At 38.7% G+C, this 20477-nt stretch overlaps 2 protein-coding genes and 3 long non-coding RNA genes across 18 annotated transcripts in view; 2 read left to right on the top strand and 3 right to left on the bottom strand.

The window, feature by feature from the left end:
• LOC111259310 (uncharacterized) overlaps positions 1-6729 on the top strand; it is a 37182-nt gene extending 30453 nt beyond the window's left edge. For 6 of the 12 annotated variants that reach the window (XR_015310583.1, XR_002679571.2, XR_015310592.1 and 3 more), the window contains 5 exons: positions 3666-3960; positions 4332-4604; positions 4838-4994; positions 5378-5524; positions 6506-6729. Coding sequence is in view for 3 of the 12 variants with exons in the window: in XM_022831232.2 (XP_022686967.2) it covers positions 3666-3960; positions 4332-4483 (447 nt within the window). In the remaining 9 variants the exon portion in view is untranslated. Of the gene's footprint in view, positions 1-2474; positions 2676-3665; positions 3961-4331; positions 4809-4837; positions 4995-5377; positions 5525-6505 lie in introns of those variants that run through there. The other 6 variants (XR_002679574.2, XR_002679572.2, XR_002679573.2 and 3 more) reach the window with 6 other exon arrangements.
• The window catches only part of LOC111259394 (uncharacterized), a 39077-nt gene extending 27271 nt beyond the window's left edge, over positions 1-11806 (bottom strand). The window contains exons 1-2 of one of the 2 annotated variants that reach the window (XR_015310605.1): positions 11418-11806; positions 6826-6967 (exon numbers count right to left, since the gene is read on the bottom strand). This is a non-coding gene — a long non-coding RNA (uncharacterized LOC111259394). The remainder of the gene's footprint in view (positions 1-6825; positions 6968-11417) is intronic. The other variant, XR_015310604.1, reaches the window with a different exon arrangement.
• LOC147753997 (uncharacterized) lies at positions 31-2257 on the bottom strand. Its single transcript, XR_015310606.1, has 2 exons — positions 788-2257; positions 31-464 (listed from the first exon to the last, which is right to left on the bottom strand). It is a non-coding gene; the product is annotated as an uncharacterized LOC147753997 (long non-coding RNA).
• LOC111259353 (uncharacterized) lies at positions 9317-20190 on the top strand. 2 transcript variants are annotated; one of them, XM_022831317.2, is made up of 9 exons: positions 9318-9848; positions 13109-13191; positions 13830-13878; positions 14380-14517; positions 16957-17012; positions 17758-17836; positions 18053-18181; positions 18469-18546; positions 19051-20190. In XM_022831317.2, exons 3-9 carry the CDS (start codon positions 13846-13848, stop codon positions 19333-19335), a joined length of 798 nt encoding a protein of 265 aa, XP_022687052.1. In that variant the 5' UTR covers positions 9318-9848; positions 13109-13191; positions 13830-13845; the 3' UTR covers positions 19336-20190. The 2 variants fall into 2 exon arrangements, with proteins under 2 accessions (XP_022687046.1, XP_022687052.1); XM_022831311.2 differs by lacking the exon at positions 13109-13191 and having other exon boundaries at positions 9317-9848.
• On the bottom strand, positions 13989-16475 carry LOC111259376 (uncharacterized). The gene is made up of 2 exons (XR_002679607.1): positions 14745-16475; positions 13989-14460 (listed from the first exon to the last, which is right to left on the bottom strand). It is a non-coding gene; the product is annotated as an uncharacterized LOC111259376 (long non-coding RNA).
• Positions 20191-20477: the final 287 nt, after the last annotated feature.

Genomic DNA, 20477 nt, shown 5'->3' with positions numbered 1-20477 from the left:
TATATATGTACAGAAAAAGAAAAAACAATATTGTAGAAAATATTTCTTTAAACATATAAAATTTTAATTGTGCACACATGATTTTTGAACAAATTATCTTAAAAAAGAACGTTGCAGTTTTGCTGCTGGGATTGTGTTGTTAAGGATAAAAGACGACGGTGTGACACAAGTTTAATATTTGGCCTTGTCAGTGTCGATAATGACTGTAATTTTTGAGATAATTTGAATTGTAAGGGGAAAGTTTTTTCGATCACATCGGGAATATCGTCTTCAATGCGTGCCGTGTCAGTCTCCTCTCCTTGAATTTTTCTTGATATGTCACGTTGTCTCGGAAAGGTACGCCCCTTGATGGAAGGATGACCTGGCCAGTGTTACGAGTTGCCGCCCATTATCAGTTTCGCTAATTCGTGTCCCGCTGATTGTCTGTGACGCGCGTCGACACTAAGTGGACCTCCCAACAGGTTCTTTCAGTCAGGAATTGGCCAAGCAAAAAGTGGTCGCTTTTGAGCCATATATATATATATATAGGTCAACGTGTCAAACTTCTGATACTTTATCTGTTAGCCGGAGGTGGATATGTTATTAGCACCTACTGTATTGCAGCGCATCCCACCAAGAGGTGCATAGCTAATTTTTTTTTATAGATGAGCATCATCATTCCTGCATGTGAATTCTAAATAATGCTGCGGCATCCTTTTCTGAGTGATGAAAAGGAAAAAAACAATAGTTGCCGTTAACTATTTGTTTGATTAACTAAAAAAGACATCGACGAGGGCACGGTACCTACCCTTCTCTCCGCTCTCTCTCTCTCTCTCTCCCCGCACTTCTGGAGCGCCTATGTGGACCTTCAGGACAGTAAAAACCCTGTTTTCAATAGAGATTATGATGGAAACCATGCACGGCAAAGAGGGTGACGACATGTCTTCGTAGCTAATTTGTCTCGTTCTATTCGTTGTTCCTCGTCAGATCCAGAGCGCAAAGATTTCTATCGGCCTCCGCGAGTTTTCGCCTCCAAAACCCAAGGTTGCATGCTTTTAGATGGCCTCTGTTGCTAAGAGCTCAAAGCGTCGACGTAGGTTTTCAAACAGCAGTGACGAATTCTGCTAGGAGGCGGCGAGGTGATTTCGCGTTACTATGTATAGTCTGAATATTCCACTAAGCAAAAAGGCCTTCATGCGATCTAATTATTTCGAGGTTCTTCACTGTAAGATCTTTCCAAATGACGCGTATCCCATACGTTGCGATTGGGAGCTAAGAATAATTGCAAAGGACAAACAAGGAGACAACTTTGAGCCTCATGCGAATAACATTGCTTTCCTGTGTGTTTTGGTGACGTACGCAGTGAAACCTCTGCCTTTCGCGGAGAAGACTTCCTAAGTGCGGAAACCTGCTGACATAAACAAGAGGCGATCTCGCGATGTACAAAGTATCAAAGGCCATCGTCCTACTTTCCTTTCTGAATTTCATCGCTTCCATCTTGGTCAGGTTTACGGTCAATATTAAATCTGTGAGCGCCGCGTAAAATAGGCTGAAGCTTGCTGCACTTGGAATCTATTTGACTTGAATGTCTTGAACTCGTCCACATACAAAATGACTTCGATTAATTTCCTTGGACTTGTTACTTGATCAGGGCGGCTTTTCAGTGAAATAGGAAACAATAGTGGGATTAGATATTACCACTGAACCAGGTCAGTTGTCTATGTTAATGACAAGGGGGCAAGGAAGTCAGCCGTTTCGTCGTCGTCGTTATTTCGTCTTGTAGAATCGCGACAAAAAGGTTGACCACGTTATGCCAGTCAATACTAGACCTATATGTATGTATAGTGTATAAAATAGCAATAGACGTCGATGACTTTTTAAGACATCAATTGAACAGTTATATAATCCGTGTATTCGACATACGTTCAGTATTAAAGTATATGCAGTAATAATAGTTTGAAATATTGGTTTTTACGATAAAAGTTGTTATATTATAAACACTTATATTATCAAAAAACAACTGAAGCCGCCATGTTAATCAGTATCTAATAGTTTTTTTCAAAAAAACTATTGGATATTGATTAAAATTGGGTATTGATTAAAATATGTGTAAATTGAATGATTTAATTTCAATCAATTGTCTATATATTGTACATTGTATATATTGTACATTTACATAATGTACCAAATGTTTTCTTGCACTGTAATATCTGTACTAATGTGTAATAATGCACTGTAAATATAAAAATATTTAATTGTTGTTTTTCGTGTGCTACATTAGTTTTATGTCACTTATTTATTATATTACATTATATTATTATAAATTATTATATAGTATTACGATTCAAATTAGCTTTTCAAGAACTTTTGATTGGCGGTAAGAAACTAATATCTTACATAAAAATACATTTTTGGAATTTTCAAGGTAGAAGCGCGAAACCTATTCGGCTTGACTTTTTAGTAATTGACTATTATTAATACTTCTTTTTTTTTAGGAGCAGCTCTACACAAATTTTCGTCACATTGCCATATAGGCAGAATAGACATCATAGTCTACTCAAGATCGTTTGCTCATCAGACCCATTTTTGCTGTAGGAATATATATTTTTACTCGGTTTTTACATTTTACTCGGTTTCATCGTAACCTATCCATTGGTGCAAAAAAAATCTATAAACAAAATGCAATATTAACAAAATGGTATTCTCATATTTCCTCTTCTAATCTCTCAGATATTATTAATAATAAAAATAATAGAAAGTAATTCTTTAACAAAAATATTTGCCATATCAGCCGCTATAACCTTTCAGTTAATACATTAGCTCAGAAATTTTCTCGAAGATGTACTCAAAACATTTGCATTTTTTTTTCCATATGTTGAAGCTTTTCACCGGGAAAGGTTTTAGAGCACTAAAATCAGCTGCCAAAATTTTGCAATTGACATATTGAAAAAATTCGTTCGAAAAAAAGATTTAAAAGTAGCTTGCAACGCGCTTTCTTCCCATAACAAAGGGGACGTTTGAGATGGTACAATGTATTTTCGCCCAAAACATATGTTTCTCCTCTTTTATTCAATTCATCGCTGATATCTATACAAAGAAAAGTCACTGCTACCTAGAACACCATGTTAAGCTTTATTCATTTGAAGGGTATTGTCATCTTGGAACTGACATTCACGTATATAAACATCTATAACATTTCGATTTAGCTCATCTTGAGCTCCTGTTCGGTACCAAGAACGACCCGATACATAAGATACCGTTTGGCATAACATAAAAACCCACCAAAATACCCTTCAAACAATCCCCTACAGCATATTCATAACTAATATGTATGGCAAGAGAAAACTTCAAAGAAGGCTCATTTTAAAAAATGCACGCAATCGCCGGATAGACCTCAGAAAAGATAAAAATAAGAATCAAGGCACATGGGCAGGCCGTAGCCAAAATCCATGAATTGTGTGAATTGAGTTGTAATACTTACCGGGTAGTTTCGTCCCAAATCTCCTTTCTCGTCTAAGTTTGATTGAAAATAGCTTTGGATTCGCAGTTTGTTACACCCGTTTATTTACCTGGTTTCGATACGCCACACATTTGTCCTTTCTATTTTCGGCATTACACATGAAACATTGAAATTTAGAGCTTATCCACAACGTCTTTGCTCATCATTTTGTTTGGTCTACACCTAGGGCGTGCGTATTTCGCTATATAAACCGAAATATCTGCAAAATTGGACAGAGTGGGATTTTGCCGCTCTAGGTCTTCAACGATCTGTGCTGCTACAGTATTTAGCAAGGAATATGGATACATTTCTAGCGCTACGTGGCGCTACCGTCGTAGGCCACTGCCTTGTCGAGCGCCTCGTTGGCTTCTGCGAAGAAGCATCATTGGTTCGTGAGCTTGTAGCCGAAAATGATGAGATCGCTATCAAGCTTCTTAAGCATGCTCGAAAAAATAAAAGATTGCGTGGCACCAAAGATAAAGGTCTGTGTGGTTAAAACATTCTTCTAAAGTTGCTTATTTACTTATTAGGCGCCATGCCATTGAGTCGTTCGCTTAATGATTTGTCTTTCGAATTTTTATAATTTTCTATTTCGATGTCGTATTTTTCGTTTTCGTATCACTCGTTTTGTCGTCTTGAAACATGGGGGCACTCATGAATGGACCTTTACGAAGAAATTATACTATAGATTCTTGCAGAGATCAATTTCGTGTTGTGCTAAGAATAAAAAAACGAAAAAAAAAAAGCTAGTTAACGTAGATTGTACAAATAATTAATAGTCAACATTTGCTAATTACTTATATTTCGGGTTAGTGCAAATGTTTTTTTTTTTTTTTTTTGTTTATTCGAATAGGGATGGGCCTAGCTGTATGCTGTTGGCGAAACTCTCAGGTGGTCCGGCAATTAACTTCACTTTTCCGAAGAGGCGTACCGTATCGCTTACTGTTTAGCGAACGCGAACCATTCACACGGCCCCAAACATTGTCCTCTTTCACTTACATATAAATCTGCTGGACAGACTTATGAAACGTATGTTGCCATATGTGCATCGATTTGGAAGCACACTTTCGGACCGTATGAATATGGTCCCAGTACTTAACTTCGCAAGTTATGAATGCGTGACAGGGTAACTATTCAAAATACGATCGTGATATCAGCATAAACGACAATTCCTTTATGAATATAGACTAGATGAACAGTCTATATAAGCAGTCACGAGTCGAATCATAACATCACCTTTTTCTTACGTTTACTGGCCAAATGAATGAATAAATTAGCTATACCCGTACCAACTCACTTGAGAAAAATCGGGAATTCCGACGCAAAACAACTGCTTTTTTCAATATATTCCCTTTTCAGCTTATTCTGTTGTGGAACCTGTGCCTTGTGAAACCTAATAATCATCTGCTAGATCAATAGAATCACGCAAAGAAGATGCACATTTGTCGTAGCCTACAAGCGACAGGTTTTGGTCGTCTGAAGTTGATAATCAAGGAAGACTGAAGCATGATGACAGGTAGTGACCAAAGTGGCTTATATCAGGCATTGCAGACTTCGAGGAGAACTTCTCCTGGCGTCTTAAGTTTATATATATAATGTCCGCTTATGAAATCAGTGGCGAAACAGTGCCAGATTTACTATACAAAAAATTGGAACTCAACGCCAGCTTGTTTCTAGGAAAAGGGTAGACAGTACTTTCAGCTGAATTTGTTAGCTTTTAGTCATTGGCCATTGATTCCACATCAGTTAGCATAATAAAGGTAACTTTGCTGAAATGAATATCTTGAAAAATAAGAAAGCAAAATTCTATAGATATCTGTTATCTCGTAGCGCAAAAATATATGTTACACTCGTTGCTCAGGTTCCACACCAAATCCCATCTAACTTTAACTTTTCCAGTGGATTGATCGTCTCTATCAGAATTAAGCTAATTTTTAACAAGAAGTCAAGTCTAGAAAGGGGCAATAAGAATGGAAGCAAGTGCGGACCAGACTCAAAAATTTGAAACTTCTAGGGAACACTTCAGTGACCGTCAAAACGTTCGAGGTAAAATAATTAATGACGAGCACGGTTTCTTTAATTCCATTTTCTTGACCCAGAGTGCCCTCTAAAACGATGGTCTACCTCGGATGTTTTTTGACCGACCCATTATACATCCCACTGCATCTTAATTTATCGCTGCATAGTGAAACAAACACATGGGTTTGGCGTCGAATTCCTATAGGCTGTTAGTGGCGTAGTCGGTTCTTTAGGGAAAAAACTTCGCTCTCAAGAGGAAAATCTTTTGGATGCTTAACTTTTCAGAAAAAATGCTCTTTTTTTCAAATTGAATTTCATTTCTGTTTATATTAACTACTTTTAGCCCAATAAATTAAAAAACTGAGGTGACCTGTCGACCATTACATATTTTGTACATTTTAGTACTTAAATACTGACGTATGTAAAAAAAAACTAGATTTTAACAACTAAACTTTAGATTAAAGCTAGAATGAATGTCTGTTATTGCGAAAAATACTGGTTTAAATGAACCGTGAAAAACCTGAAGGGTAGCTTTAAAAAACTGAAGTAAAAATGTAAGAACAGTTAATTGGTTTTACGTCTCGAAGAGAAGAAAAAAACTTCTATCCTGTCTTAGATCAATTATTTTCTGATAAGTAGGTGCAACGATAAAATCGAAGGCGCGCATGCTTCTCTTTATGCGCTGCTCTGAAGGTCTAAAAAAATTTAATATGGAGTTCAGTCCCCAATGGTGGCAAATGTAGTGTCTGAACCATCGCCAATTGCAGCATTTCATTGAAATCAACTCGATCGGTCAAAAACGTTGCGATAAAAGATCCAGCTTTGATTGACGTTTTTGACCGAACGAGTTGACCTGTGATATAGCTCAGTGCGTCAGATTCATCTGCCTGTTTGCTATACGCGGACTAAATTGAAAGCAATTTAACGTGCTTCGTGTTTCGTAAGAACTCCGAAATTAGGTGTCCTGAAGCAAGTTTTGTCTGTTAAACATAACTGTCTTTTTTTTAGTATTAACGATGTTCTTACGACGGACGAGAGCGTTGAACCAACGAGCGCGGAGCTTAACACGAACAGATCATCGACGAAGTCGAATTTACCTCATCGTGTCATTACAGGTCGCAAAACTTGCCTTTACGGGTGTGATGTGGAAACAAAAGCGGAGCCCCGGAACAAAATTAAGCAAAGTTTGAAAAAATCAACTCAGGCTAAATAAAGCTGTAGTGTACAAGTCTTAGCCCGTTTTCGGTTATCATAGAAGTATGCATATTTTCACCACTAAAATAAATTCTACTATTTCGATGTTAAAAAGATTGCTTAAAGTTACATACCAATATAGGCCAGAACTCTGAGGGAACCAGTAATAACCTCCACGTTATAACGTCGCGTTTTTCAAGCAAAAAACTTGATGTGCCAGTCCTGGTATTCGGCAGGGCTAATCCCCAATGAGATTCTCCTGTTTTTAAGACACACCTAAAAAAAAACTAAAAGCTTCAATACAATTAAGAAACCGAAGAAAGAATGAGACCAGAGCTAGATTTACTTGCGCAACTGAATTGGAAACTGTTCGGATAAAAAGAGCTATGCGGGGTAACATTCCTGTCGACAGGGGTAAAATTTGGATTTAGGTAATTGAAACATATGCGGTTGTTATGGCTCGAAATTCTTGGTACTCATTTGAATAGTATACTTTTTTGAAAGAAATTCGCAGTAAGTTGACACAGACGTGTTTGCGACGACCTTCATAAAAAGTCTACTCATAAGTGGCTGACATTCCGGATATAGTACTATGGTGAATATGCTTGGGCCTTAACTGAAATGTTAAACAAGCTCAAAAATGAATTTAGTTTTCAAAGTGGTCCGTCAGACTCAAAAGTTACACGCTTTGTCGGGATTTTATTGCAGTGCCGCCAATGCCATATAACGATACAATTCGTGCAGGTATTTTACAGTGAACTCGTGGTATAAGTACTGCGAAGGCACCTTCAGCTAGGGTTTTACCTGTGGGTGTGACAAAGAAGGCAAATTGCTGTTGGTATCACCTTCTGCTGACACTACCAATATAAAATCCTGGCTAAAGCTGTTCTGAACAGGATGAGCAGTTACTTGGCACCTGTAGATGATTTTCAAAAAGCTGCTTAATCTCTAAGCACTTGCTTCAATTAGGCCGTTTTCGAAATATTTAGCCATATTTGTTGCGAAATAAAGGTTTTCGCTGCTTTAAAATAATTAAAGAACAGGCTTTCTCATGTCAGCAGCTGCCAATCGGTACAATGTTCACTTCATTACTGCAACTCGATCATTTGATTGTGTAGGATGGCCATGGTTCTGGAACCCGAGCCTATCGACGATTATTTTTTTCATATAGGGTACCTACGAATATAGCGAACAAGCTACCACTAATAAAAAGCTTCCGCGTCATTATTCTACTACATCATTACATAGTTATGTTTGCGTACAATTAAAAATGCCTTGCGATATACATCATATTCTTGATGGTTGCGAAACGCCATTGTTGTCCAAATCGAGACAGACTTATCCTACGTCAAGCAGCATCTGTTACGGCAACTCTAAGGAGTACAGTAAAGCCAAAAATTTCACGTATCGCACGTGAGCGTACGTAATCGACGCGGAAACATTCAGAGTGAACAACCACTTATGACTTTTCCGAGAGATTTTTTTCAATAAAAGTGATCCTGAAATTGACAGCTTATCCTATCGGTATACTTGGCAGCAGGGTCTGGCAAAACACAACATTTAAAAATAAGACTTGTTTAACTTTTAAGAATATTGAGCGATAATGATTTTGCTGAAATTGCGGCGATTTTGGGACAATTTTAATCTTTGCGGGCAATGTTCTCAACAACGTTACTGTTAGCTGATGAAACAGAAAAAAACAAGGTCCCAGATGTAATAGATCTACAGAAATCTACGCCTAATGATAAGCTGAAATCTGTTCTAATCCTTTAAATTCAAACCTGTCAACGTAACGACATGCAAAAACAAGTTTCTTCACGTGGCACAATATCAACTTCAGTCCAAGTACGAGCAGGTACACGACAACAAAACCGACCCCAAAGTTCCCTCCAGCGAGCTATTTCTAAGCAAATAACATGTACGTTGTACGTACGTTCGAGCAACTTACGGATAGAGAACAATGAATAAGGGCATAAACAGCGTCAAACTTGCTACGGAAAAAAGTATGGCTACACGTCTCACAGCATATTATTAACAGCCGGTTGGAGTTATGAGGTAAAGATGCGACAGGCAAACAGGGCAAAATATCTACGATTTGACGATAAGATATTTGAGGTATCAAATATTCTCTTGAAAATAATTACTGCTGGAGGCAGTTTGGTCTTGCATAGACCGAGTGCTTTTAGAAAATTAGTAGCAGTAAGAAATTTTGCTTTGGGTGTACGCTTTATTCGCACCTGACAATTAGAGCTTTGCGAATATCAAGCTCTAGCGGTATCACTGAGGCAAGCCATTCTAGTAGCTAGGCATCAACTAATATCACGCCTTCGTAAAGAGCATCAGAGGAAATAGTATTACTGTATGTTGAAGCGCTTCCTCGTTTGATTGGCGCGCAATGGTAGCAACGCGTTATTTTCGCCTCTCCGTTGCTTGCTCTGTTTACCGCGATACTTCTCCGTGCACTTATATATAATTGCACGTGTCTGTGTGTGTGTGTGTGTGTGTGTACGTTTCACTCACTCGTACGGCAGCCATTTCCTCACTTCGTTTGCATCGCCCTCACCCGGCAACAATATCTTTTGCGGTACAGTAGATGCAGCACCAGACGCCTGACAGACTCGTATATTCCCCCTTCCCCTGCTCAAGTGAACAGGCACCAGCCACAGTTCTAGCGACATTTTGTATTCACACGTTTCATAAGGACGATAAGCGTTTCGAATTCTATATTTAGGGTTCCTGGCTGCTTCCAAGGAGAGAGTAATAATATCTGGCTTTCGACATTGAATACGCGTCCTTCTCTCCAGCTCTCGGACTCCTATAGAGGCCAATCGAACAGAAGGCCAAAAACCCAGGTGCAGGCCGGACGTTGAAGCAGATCATATCTCTTAGCGGAGTTTAGTCATCAGAGCTAATCGGCGATTGTCTCGTCATTTGATCCTTATGATCGTTTTCTACCTGGGCATAATCTAAACAGTATTACCAGCATTGGAATTGAGCACGCTACAATGAAACGCACGACTGTGCCTCGTGTGTTTAGTGTTTTTTTTGCGATCGTGGTCATGTGGGGATTGTCACATACTGCTGACGGAAAACTGCGACAAAGAGTTGTACGGCTGGGAGAGATTACCTTGCATCTGGAACGCTATGGGGATAATCAGTAAGTGATAACAATGCCAGTTATTTTTTCCCGATTAAGCGGAAACGCACACTCGGCTTTGACTTCAAATACGTCAGTTGCGTCAAATACCTAACACGTGTACGTACTTGCAAAATGCATAAAGCAAATAGAGAAGCATGGAAATCACTTCATTCAAACATGAGAATGTGTCCAAACGCATTAAAACGTTCGTAAATGATTACTCGTCATGGTGCAACTTTGTGACGCTGAATTATACTGTGTTTTGCAGTTAACATAATGTGGCTTGAACAAGTAACTTTTTCATATATTAGTAAGCGAAGTATCTATGAGATATAGTCCATTACCAGCAAAATCGGTATGTCAGAGCGGAGGTTGTATTAGAGAATCGAAGCGAATGTATGTTTGAACTAGTTTAAGATTAGTAGCCAAAACGTATACAAACTGTACGGCTTTTTTGTATGGCGGCTCATAGTAAAATTCAATGTCGCATACTCCGCACGAATGAATTTCTCAAAAATAAGATAGAACACAAAGCGAGCGAACCCCTGTACGTCTACGCGGATCACCCTCCTTCGTCCCAATACAGCGCAAAATCAAGGGAAAATATAAAGAGATTCTTTTACTTGGATAGCCGGCGGTTTTTGTGTTGTCAATATTATTTCAAATGTATCTTATCGATTTTTGGCTCCAGTGTGTTACTTCTATATATTTATCGACCATCAATGTCTAACAAATCAAGCATGTTTATATCTGTTCTTACGAAATACTAGATACTGGTCATTGCAAATCTGGGACTCATAAGAAATATTCAACATAATTGTTACCACTGCTGTACTCGGTTCCGGAATTCATTTTAGAGTACGAATATTCTAAATGTAGGTTTCGAACTCTACATGGATCAGACAGTTGGGCTATCGATGATAAAAGTAACATCTTATACCCTCAGACCTTTGTGTATTTCGTTTAATTTTCGATACTAGATTACATTTATTGTTTATGGTCTCTATATTTCTAAATTATTCCACTTTTATCCTAGGAGGCGTGTGAGCGCAGTTGAGAATGTGCACTTATGGAGCTGTTCTGATGTGTGGGCTTCATAAGACATTAGACTCATTATTAACTATAACTTTAAGGCAGATTTCACAGATGGGCCATACTGAGTGGTTCAATAAAGTGTTCTCATAATTTTTTTTTCAAAACTACACTACGTCTGCTTTGTGTACAGTAAATCTGACCAATCAATGCAAATGACTACCGTCTACATCTAATATCATGTATAAATGTATTGCAATATCGTGCGCCCTTATTATAATCACTTTTCATTTAATCTAACATAGGAAGCTTGGAGTTAAATTGGATAATTTGGCAGCGTATATAATAAATATAATCCTCTCTGATGATGCTCGAAAGCATTACGAATACGACACTGAAACGTTATTACACAAGGTGATTTGTCGCATTGCGAGCCATAATTATGAATAAGTTATTTGTCTTATGTTCATATTGAACCTAAATATGATACGATACGTCTCAGGGCAACTGGAACTAGAGTATTTTGCTAATAGTGCTCAGTAGATCAAATTATACCTGTAAATGTAGTTCGAGCTTCGCCAATCGTACGCTCACTTCTTCTAGTGCACGTTTCTTCTCTTTTTTCATATCCCAAACTGCACTTCACGATAACTGAACGTATGTATCATTGTGAAGTTTGGGTTCTCGTAACTCGTTCGCGAGAGGGAGAAAAGGTAAATTGCTGTATTACTCCTCAAATGCCCTCACCGGAGAGTCTTGCGGATATAGCAGTAACAGTGTTGGTTACTGCCAGACCTGTGTATAAGCTCTGTGGCCTTGATGGGACCACGTCATGTCGTTTCAACCAGTCTTGATTGGCGTGAATAACATGTTATTGATGGCTATGAAAACCTTTGCCAAAAACGATCTTTGCAAAATAATCTACTAGTTAGTACATCGGGACATGTCCAGACAATCCCTACCTTTTTTTTTTTATTACAATGAATAAGTTAAGTTATTTCGAATTCTTCGGTCTAGTCTTACGTGCCTCTAAATTATTTGCGGTAGTTGAGTTTTTTTGGGAAAGTCGAACGTGACAGAAACAGAGATACCAGATTACTTGGGATTTGCCATGATTCAGGCCAACGAAAAGTTTCTGTGAAGATTGCGTTCTAAAATCCAGACGATCATCAATTATCTAAATCCCTTGGAATGCAGTATAAACCTTCCCGCCCCCCAGGCAGTTTCTTCCATAAAATGTATTCCTGTATTGTTTGTCTCGCCGATTCGATTCTCGGGACTAACAAATGTGTCTCGGGTTTAAAATTATTGCCCATTGGAAATCCACTTAAAAAACGCTCATTTCGTTTAGGATTTTGGTAAAAACGTGATTATGGCCTCGCCTGCTTTTTTACTTACCTGATGCGTACCTATGACGCGTGTTGTTTATAAACTGAAAGCTGCATGCATTTCATTCAATATATGTCGACAATTTTTATGTGTATGTACGTCAGGCCACTTGAGCGTGGCTAGTTCGGTAAAGCATTTGGCTAGAAAAATACATAGGCCCCCGATTAGAATCCCATGATAAGACATTTATATTTTGGGAGAAACAGAAAAAAAAGAGAGAAGTACCTTTTATAGTATTTTTCCTTTTTTTTTTCTTATACATGAAACTAACATTATTAAACAGGTGTAATAATATTACATAAGCTGTGGAAAATAAGGTCTTGTAGTGGAACGATACGTACTGTTGCTTGTCCGGTAGCGCAACTAACGTTGTAGATCATTTTTAATTAACGAGTGCCTCGATGTTGTTATTCCTAAATCGTCTGCTCCTAAATCGTCAATTTAGCTGAATCAGTTTCTATTTGGAATTCTAGGATAAATAGGTGAGTAATTGTTAGGGAATCACATATTTGAATTGTCATCATATATGTCTATTTTTAATCTAGTGTGACGGGGCGGCAAGACATGACGAAGCATCACGAAGCGAAGCGATTATTGCAATATAAAAAAAATCATCATCGGTTACATCGCACAGATATATTATGTTAGCATACAATCAAATGCTACCTGATGTTATGCACAATGGCTGGAAACACTCATGTATCTAACTCGTTACTTTTGGCGATAGAATTTATTTGTACCCTCAAACAGCACACCGTTACATGTTACTCGGCGGCAACAAAATACTCACAAATGACGACACTCTACCACCGAATAGCATAAAACCTGATCTAATTATATTTCGTTACGATCCGAAGGTCGTTTTTCACGCGACAATTGGCCCATAAAATTGAAGCTATAAACATAAGAAGAATTATGAAAGCGGGCGTTTCTTTGTCAGGTAGGTCATTGTTCTGCTGTAGTGTTGACGGGTAGAATTTCAATGAAAAATTAATGAATTATTTATAATAGAGGTTCCCGGTTTAGTCATTTTCTTTACGATTAACATAATTTGAAGTCAAACTAAACCGATTACTAATTATATTACAGTTTTACGCACGGGCACACATATTATTAGTTCGTTCTATGTAAGCGATCAGGCCTTGAATATTGGTATTCGTGTTTGTAACCGAGTTAAATTAAACAAGTGCCCGTTGCAATAGAATATCATAGACTTTTGTGTAACTCGGCTGCAACTCATCATCGTCATGCGACAATGCATTGGCATCTGTATGCATGACAGAGATGTTTTTTGTATGTCCCACCTCCTGTTTCGCGTCACGATTTCAGAAGAGCTAGTACGGCTTCTGTGACCTACCAAACGGGAGCCATTCAAAATTAGCGCCAATATTTAAAATATACAGTACTGCGTAAAAAATACGGTTAGCTCTTAGCGTCACCGAAAATCGTCAACTATCTGTGATGTCTCTTAGTCATTGTCGCTACCAAATCGCAGAAGTGGCAAGGAATAACAAACAACGAGAGGCTGTACCACTTTTACCTTATCAGATGAGCGTTAACATACAGACATTTTTTCAGCCCTGAACCCATAAAAATGGGAATCGACTCTAATTGCGATGACGGTAAGGTGAGTGTATCAAATATATGTGCTGCATGTAATTTCATTCACAGTTATTACTATGGTATACTTATTATTAAGTATACCATATTTAGTAAAAAAAAAAAAAAACTTATTAGTACTCCATAACATTTGATCACTGCTTTTATTTATTGAATTTATGAACGTTAGTAGAACTGAAGTTCTCCCAGGTTGCATATGCGTGATATGTCATAAACAGAAAGGCTGTTTTAGATACTTGCTGCCGCATAGATGCTATTGTAAGGCATCGAAGGCTTGGTTGAAGATGACCGATAAAACAACGTCAGGGCAACCTTTTTCATGGACCAGCAATGACCACTGTTGAGAATCATCACCAACTTACTAATAATCTATCTATTATGTATCTAAAAAGGCGATCTTGTCTAAAGCGCATCCTAGAAAAATATATCAAATTCACTAACACATCCCACAACAGTAAAAAGTATTCTATGTTTATTTATGTTGTAACTTTGACGATGCCAATTGCAGACAAATCTTACGTTGGATTGGCCGGATCCTGGAACGCTGTTATGTTCCTCTCGAAACTCAAAATATCCGCTGTACGGGAAACTGCAAAACAAGAAAGAATGTATAAATCTTCCTGCTAACTACCACGACCATTATAGTGTAAGCTGTTCATGGTTATATACAATTTATTCTGCACAATTTTTTCGTGCTATTTGATTATACATATATCCTGTACACAAGTAAATATTTCCGTATCGAAATGAATATATCTTTAAGCTCAAAACTAGATGTTTAAAACGTACAAATATATAGACAAATATTTCATAGTCAGCTCGAAATAGGCGCAATTGTTTCACAGTCATATATATATTATGACAGTCACATACATTAAGACACCATGCGGTTTTATGCGCTGATTTGGACGCATCTCCGGAGTCGTTGGCGTCAAGCTGAACGCCGCCGTAGCATTTTGGCAGAAGGATCCGCCTGTGTCAATAGTAGATCGTACCGCGGGCTGAACGTCAACCGATGTGCGAGATTGCCTTTCATTATACTTTGGTAATCAGCACTTACGACTAGTGAAAAGGCAGCTTCGCAGACGATCGGGCTGACGGCCTAATCGGATTTTCTATTGTGAAGGGAGTCGCTGACCTTTTAGTGGTTACGTTCGCAAATCAGTTGTCGGACCGAAGAGGTTGACTTCATGGTACCGATAGCCTTCATGGATAGGAGACACTGTACAACCGTGTTTGACGGTTAGGTAGTATAATCCGTTTCTGAAAAGGCCACCGATAATCGACCGTGCTTAATTTACCGTCGCGAAGTTCCAAAGCGTTCTGGAGCGCGATCTTTTCTGCATGACAGCACTGATTCATGCTTACGGGAGGGACGGGTGCATTGTCACGTCGAATAGCAGATATGAGAGTCGTCAAAGGTTTGCACATTTGTTTCAGCTTCACCCACCAAATGAAGGCCAGAAAAGTTCTCAAGCATATTTGGTCTGAGGAACGCGGCCACATCTTCAGCATCAGTAAAAAACCGAACTAGAAGAACAGCTCTGCCATATGGGAGGGCACGTAGCCTAATTTGGTGAGCAAGGGAATAACTGTAGCTGTTGATGATTGCTTGTTGATACTGGCAGTATTGGCCGGAAGCGCTAGATGCCCTTTGGACGCGATTGACGGAAGAACGTTGGGCAGCAACCACGATTGTGAATAATCTCACATCACTGCACTCGTAACGTGTCAGTACGGCGCTGCATTTTATTATCATAGAGAAAGACATACTGTGTTCTTTACTCAAATCCGTTGCGCAAATCCGTCAAAAAGTAGAGCTTTTTTCTTATCTACATAGCGGCAGAGACAGCAATCGCCTGTCAGAAAAACCATTTATTTGGTTTGATCAATAAAATGTGATAAGTCATTATTGTATATGCCACTGCTACAGTAGCTGGCTTTAGGCGTGACAAAAAGTGTTACTTGGCAAAAACTCATTAGGGCCGCTGAGATCCTTCTCTTCGAAGAGAAGAGCAGCCTTCTCTTCGCCCATCGTAATAGTCGTACTAGTCCGGTCCAGCTCATCAGCTGAACGTGTTAACAGCCGACGATGGCAAGATAAATAGTTAGTCGTCTGCTTGATCGGCATAGTTACAGAGCTTGTTAACAAAGCAGTACGAGTCGCGTTTCTAAACAACAGGGTAGAGCTTTTCATAGACAGTGATGACAGCTGGACGTACGTAACGAAGATAGCTAAACTTTCAACATTCAGCTGTGTTTAATTGAAATCCAACAGTTTGAGTGTTACATTGCAGCTAACTAAGTGGTGTTTAGGCATCTCAGGAGAAAGCAGGACAATTTCTTAAGCGGACCCGACAACAGTCGGGACAGAGTCACCGATTTATCGGCCTCATTGACTCCTTAGTCTTTTGACAAAAGACAAGACGTCATTACTGTGTCCGCTACCTACAAGTGAAAGAATGAGCCAACCTCCTCGGATGCCGGATTTCCTGCTGTTAATTCGGTGCCACCGATAGGATCGCGATTGTTCAACACAATTATCAAACGATTTATGTCAATGGTCAACTCGCTTCCTTCTTGGAAGGTTGAAAAAAATCTCGATAGGTAACTATATTATATCCGAGAGCTTGTATGCGGGCTTAACTAGATAATTTCAGGCGTTCATTACAGCGCGTCAACGCTTGCTCGGGTCGATAATTAAGTAACGGCCTTTTGGTATCGGTTTCTCTGCTTCTGCGGAAGGTATGAGCTAAATCTGAAGCAATTCGTAAGCGCCACGCTGAGTCTGCGTCGTTGAAATATCTTTTTGTTAACTATATGCAGGGGTTAACTTGAATGCCAGTTTGCATACAATAAGTTTAGGAATAGTTGCACTGCAACTAGAAGAGGCGCCTATTATGCGACTGGAGAAGTTGAGCTTTTTTTTGAATGTGACAAGGCAACGACTGTACGAATGTATCGGTTATAGAAACGTACTCTTGTAGCGTACTTTTCGCGATAAGCTTCACCTAATCTTAATCAGCACACTCATTATGCAACTGACAATTAATTATAAATTTGTTCAATCCCACGTAAATTACAGCCCGACCATTATTGTATGTATACGGAGGTGACGTACGACCACGTGATCCCTGTAATGTAAGTCTTGGAACAGGCGGAATGATATAACATTTACCACTTAATCTAGGTATTGGAAACCTCTATTAATGGATTAGTCGTGCAGGGTTAACGAGAAATTCTAGAATTAGCAAAAACATGTAAAGTAGTATTGTCACTGTAGGTTCATAGAAATATATGACGTATATTTAGTCTAGAAGATTGAAATAACACTAAGAAGGAAACTCCACTACCCTAAATTCTTCTTCTATAATGATATTTATATTGATTTACTATATCAGTTTTAATAGATAGCCCTCAAGCTTTCATAGCCAAGTCGCAATCCGCCATTTTCAGCGTCGACAACGTAACAATTGTACGCGTTTCGTCCACTTCAGGTGTCAACGTTCCAACAAAGCATTTATGTTGATGAGGCCTCTTTATCATCACGGAAAAGAAAGCCCTTAAGATCTCTGTACATTAGCAATATATAGAAGTTATTAACCGATAAAATTGCGTTATAATTTTAAAATCGGCACAATTGATCGACCCTAACATAGGCATCGTTAGATAATTTCTATTTGAAAGCTTGTGTCCATGCTTCGAATCACAAAACTGAAGTATAGTAAATCGGTATATTTCGAAAGTATAGTAAAGGTTTATTGCAAGTAAATTGCCCCCAATCTGGATGGAAAGCTCTACGTCGATGTTTAATTGTAGTAGGGCATAATGACTGGCATATTACATTATTATTGGTTAATTTTATTGTCGTGTTGCCGCCTTCCAGAGAGGGGCATCGACCCGTGTGGCCAATATTTGGTGAATACTATCACGTACCTCGCCAGCGGTACCTTCACTCTATCGAGGTTGGTTCACTGCACTGCAAGTTCTACCGCATGCGTAAAACAAGTCGTCCAAACCGTGGTTGGACGCCAGTAATATAACATAAAACGTTATTACCTCCGATTAAGTTTCTAGTCGAAGATCTATTTCTTCTTTGAAATATACAACCATAAAAAGACACAAAAACATCTGTCGTTGCGGACATTTAGTGTGTTTCACTTATATCGTTGTTTCTTTAGCATGGTAGCGTGGTAATGCTGTATCACCCATGTACGGCTGAGCACCTTGTAGCTCGGCTGCGATCACTGGTTACCCGATGCGTCAGAAAATACGTCATTTCTCGCGAGCCACTTCTCGATCCCAATTACGTAAGTTTGCATGCAGAAATACTTTATGCATTTGGCAAATGAGGCAGTTTATTATAGGAAAGGACGTGCGAAAACCTGTGATCTCAGCATTTACTGGATCTGTTGTAACTGTTTGCCGGTCTAAAATAGGTAAATCGTTCGCAGTTAGTAGTTTGAAAATGACTGGAAAAGCGCATTATTTCTATGTAACGGCTCAGTATCGCCAACTTTAAACTTTGTAATAATAGGAAAAAGGCAAAATCATAAAGAGTCGTCCCGACGAACGGTAATTTGTATTGCTATTGCAGCCTATCGCCTTAGCCGCTTGGGGATGTCGTCTTCAAATGAACAGCGTTAATGACACCGAAGTTATAGAATTTATCAAGGTACAGCTATGTATTTCTTAATCGTTTCTAAAACTACATTGGAATCGCATGCACCCCACTTTGGAAAAACTCAGACGTATAAGCTGAATATTGTGTAAATAGGAACTTGTTAATTAATGAATTTATATCCAGGAGCTTATTTAGCAGTGATCATATATTATTCATCTGTTCTCCTTGCCATCATTTACTTAAATACTGTCTTAATTGCATTAGTGCACTTAATTAACCCTGAGGGCGTTGTAATGGAATTAAATTTTAGTGTTATTATGGCGGCGTAATCTTCAATAGGTTTTTGAGGCTATTTCTGATAAGTTCAGCAGGGCTCACTCCCACTAAACCTTCTAGTGGGAGCCAGCTTTCATGTCCTAGCAAATAGATGACTTCAAAGTGAAACGCGAAAGAACGCTAAAATTGTAAAAAGAAAGTTATGTGTCAGCCGAAAGCACCCCCACGTTAATCTTTAATTAATGTAAAAGGTTGTTACTTTGACTGCTTCCATTGCAGACGTACGCTCTTCATGGCCCAGAAAAGCTCTATGAGAGGGAGGGACAATACAATTATACGTTGTTCCGCACGGCTTTTTATCCTCCGGGAATGCTTGAAAACCCTTCAAAGCCAGCACAAGGGCAAAAGATGACAGTGTGTCCAGCACAATCTCTGGAAGGTCATTTTCAGGTATATGACAAAGATCACGAAGTGCCAATAGGCACAGACTCGTCAAAGTATGCCCATATGTTTGCATTTTTAGACAGTGCCACTATTAATACTGAACAGTTTTCCGAAGATTAGCTGCCAATCATGAACTATGAAATACAAGCAGGATCCTATTGGCTTCAGTGAACGTTTCAACGCACTTCACCAAAGGATTAACAGATGTAGTTATCTATTTCGACCGATATCGATGTTGGTTTAACAATATGGTTGACTGATGAGATGCAGCAATCGCCGAAAGAAGATCTAAAAACAAACAAGCAAAAACAAACGTAGGTTAACAGTTATTTGTCTGCAGAATTGTACAATTGACAATGACGACGTTAAATTAATCGTAGTCATGTAAATGGTTATAAATGAAGTAGAAGCTTCTGTCATTGTACTGTTGATTTATTTCGCCAATTTATTATCGATTATGTCATGTCACAGTTGAGGTGTTTTTTTATAGTTTCAACCATTGCTGCACCCAAACGTAGACTACGTTGAACGATAAGAAAGTGTATGAACCAGCTGATCAATAACAGATAGCGAGAAATTTCGTACTTGTGCGACAGTAGATAGTCAGTATTGCAGCGACATTGCCGTTATGTTTCGTTCCTGCATGTGGAAAAACCTCTACTAGAGCTGCAAGAGGGAACTAGTATTTTGCTCCGCGTATGTAAAGAGCGCAGTAGAGCTTTTTCATTTAACGAGGATTGATGCGGCTTTGCTTTTCACTTACGTTAATAGTTTCAATCTAATCGTTAGTCGGTCGAAACAGCCCTAATGTTCAATCGCCTTTAAAGTCGAGTTCCTACATATCTTTGTTTATAAAAAGTATTTCTAAAAATTAATCATAATAGATTATTGGGCTCTTTGCTATCTTCAACACATGAATCATGTACATTTGACGTCGTAAAGTGTCAATAAATTTGAGTATCAATAATAGACCTATCTGGTATCTATTGATTTTATTGAGACAGTTCTGGTCTCTCTCGCTCTATTGCGGATCTGCAATAGGCTGGTTTGTTTAGGTGCAATTGACTGACCTACTATTCAGCCTCCTAGGCGTTGCAGAAGGGAGCCTGCCAAGCAATGTGTAATGCATCAAACTCTGTCGAGAATAGTTAATTAAAGGTAATCAATGGCGACTTAAAATCAAAAAAAAATTATACATTCTCTATCGACATTACAGGAAAAGTGCTGCGGTTACTGAGTGTGACTTCAGAGCCCGCGTAATA

This window comes from Varroa jacobsoni, unplaced genomic scaffold (genome assembly GCF_002532875.2).
Source record: "Varroa jacobsoni isolate VJ856 unplaced genomic scaffold, vjacob_1.0 scaffold_33, whole genome shotgun sequence".
NCBI lineage: Eukaryota > Metazoa > Arthropoda > Arachnida > Mesostigmata > Varroidae > Varroa > Varroa jacobsoni.
Note: the sequence above shows the minus strand (reverse complement) of the source record. Positions and strands in the feature narration are given on the sequence as shown.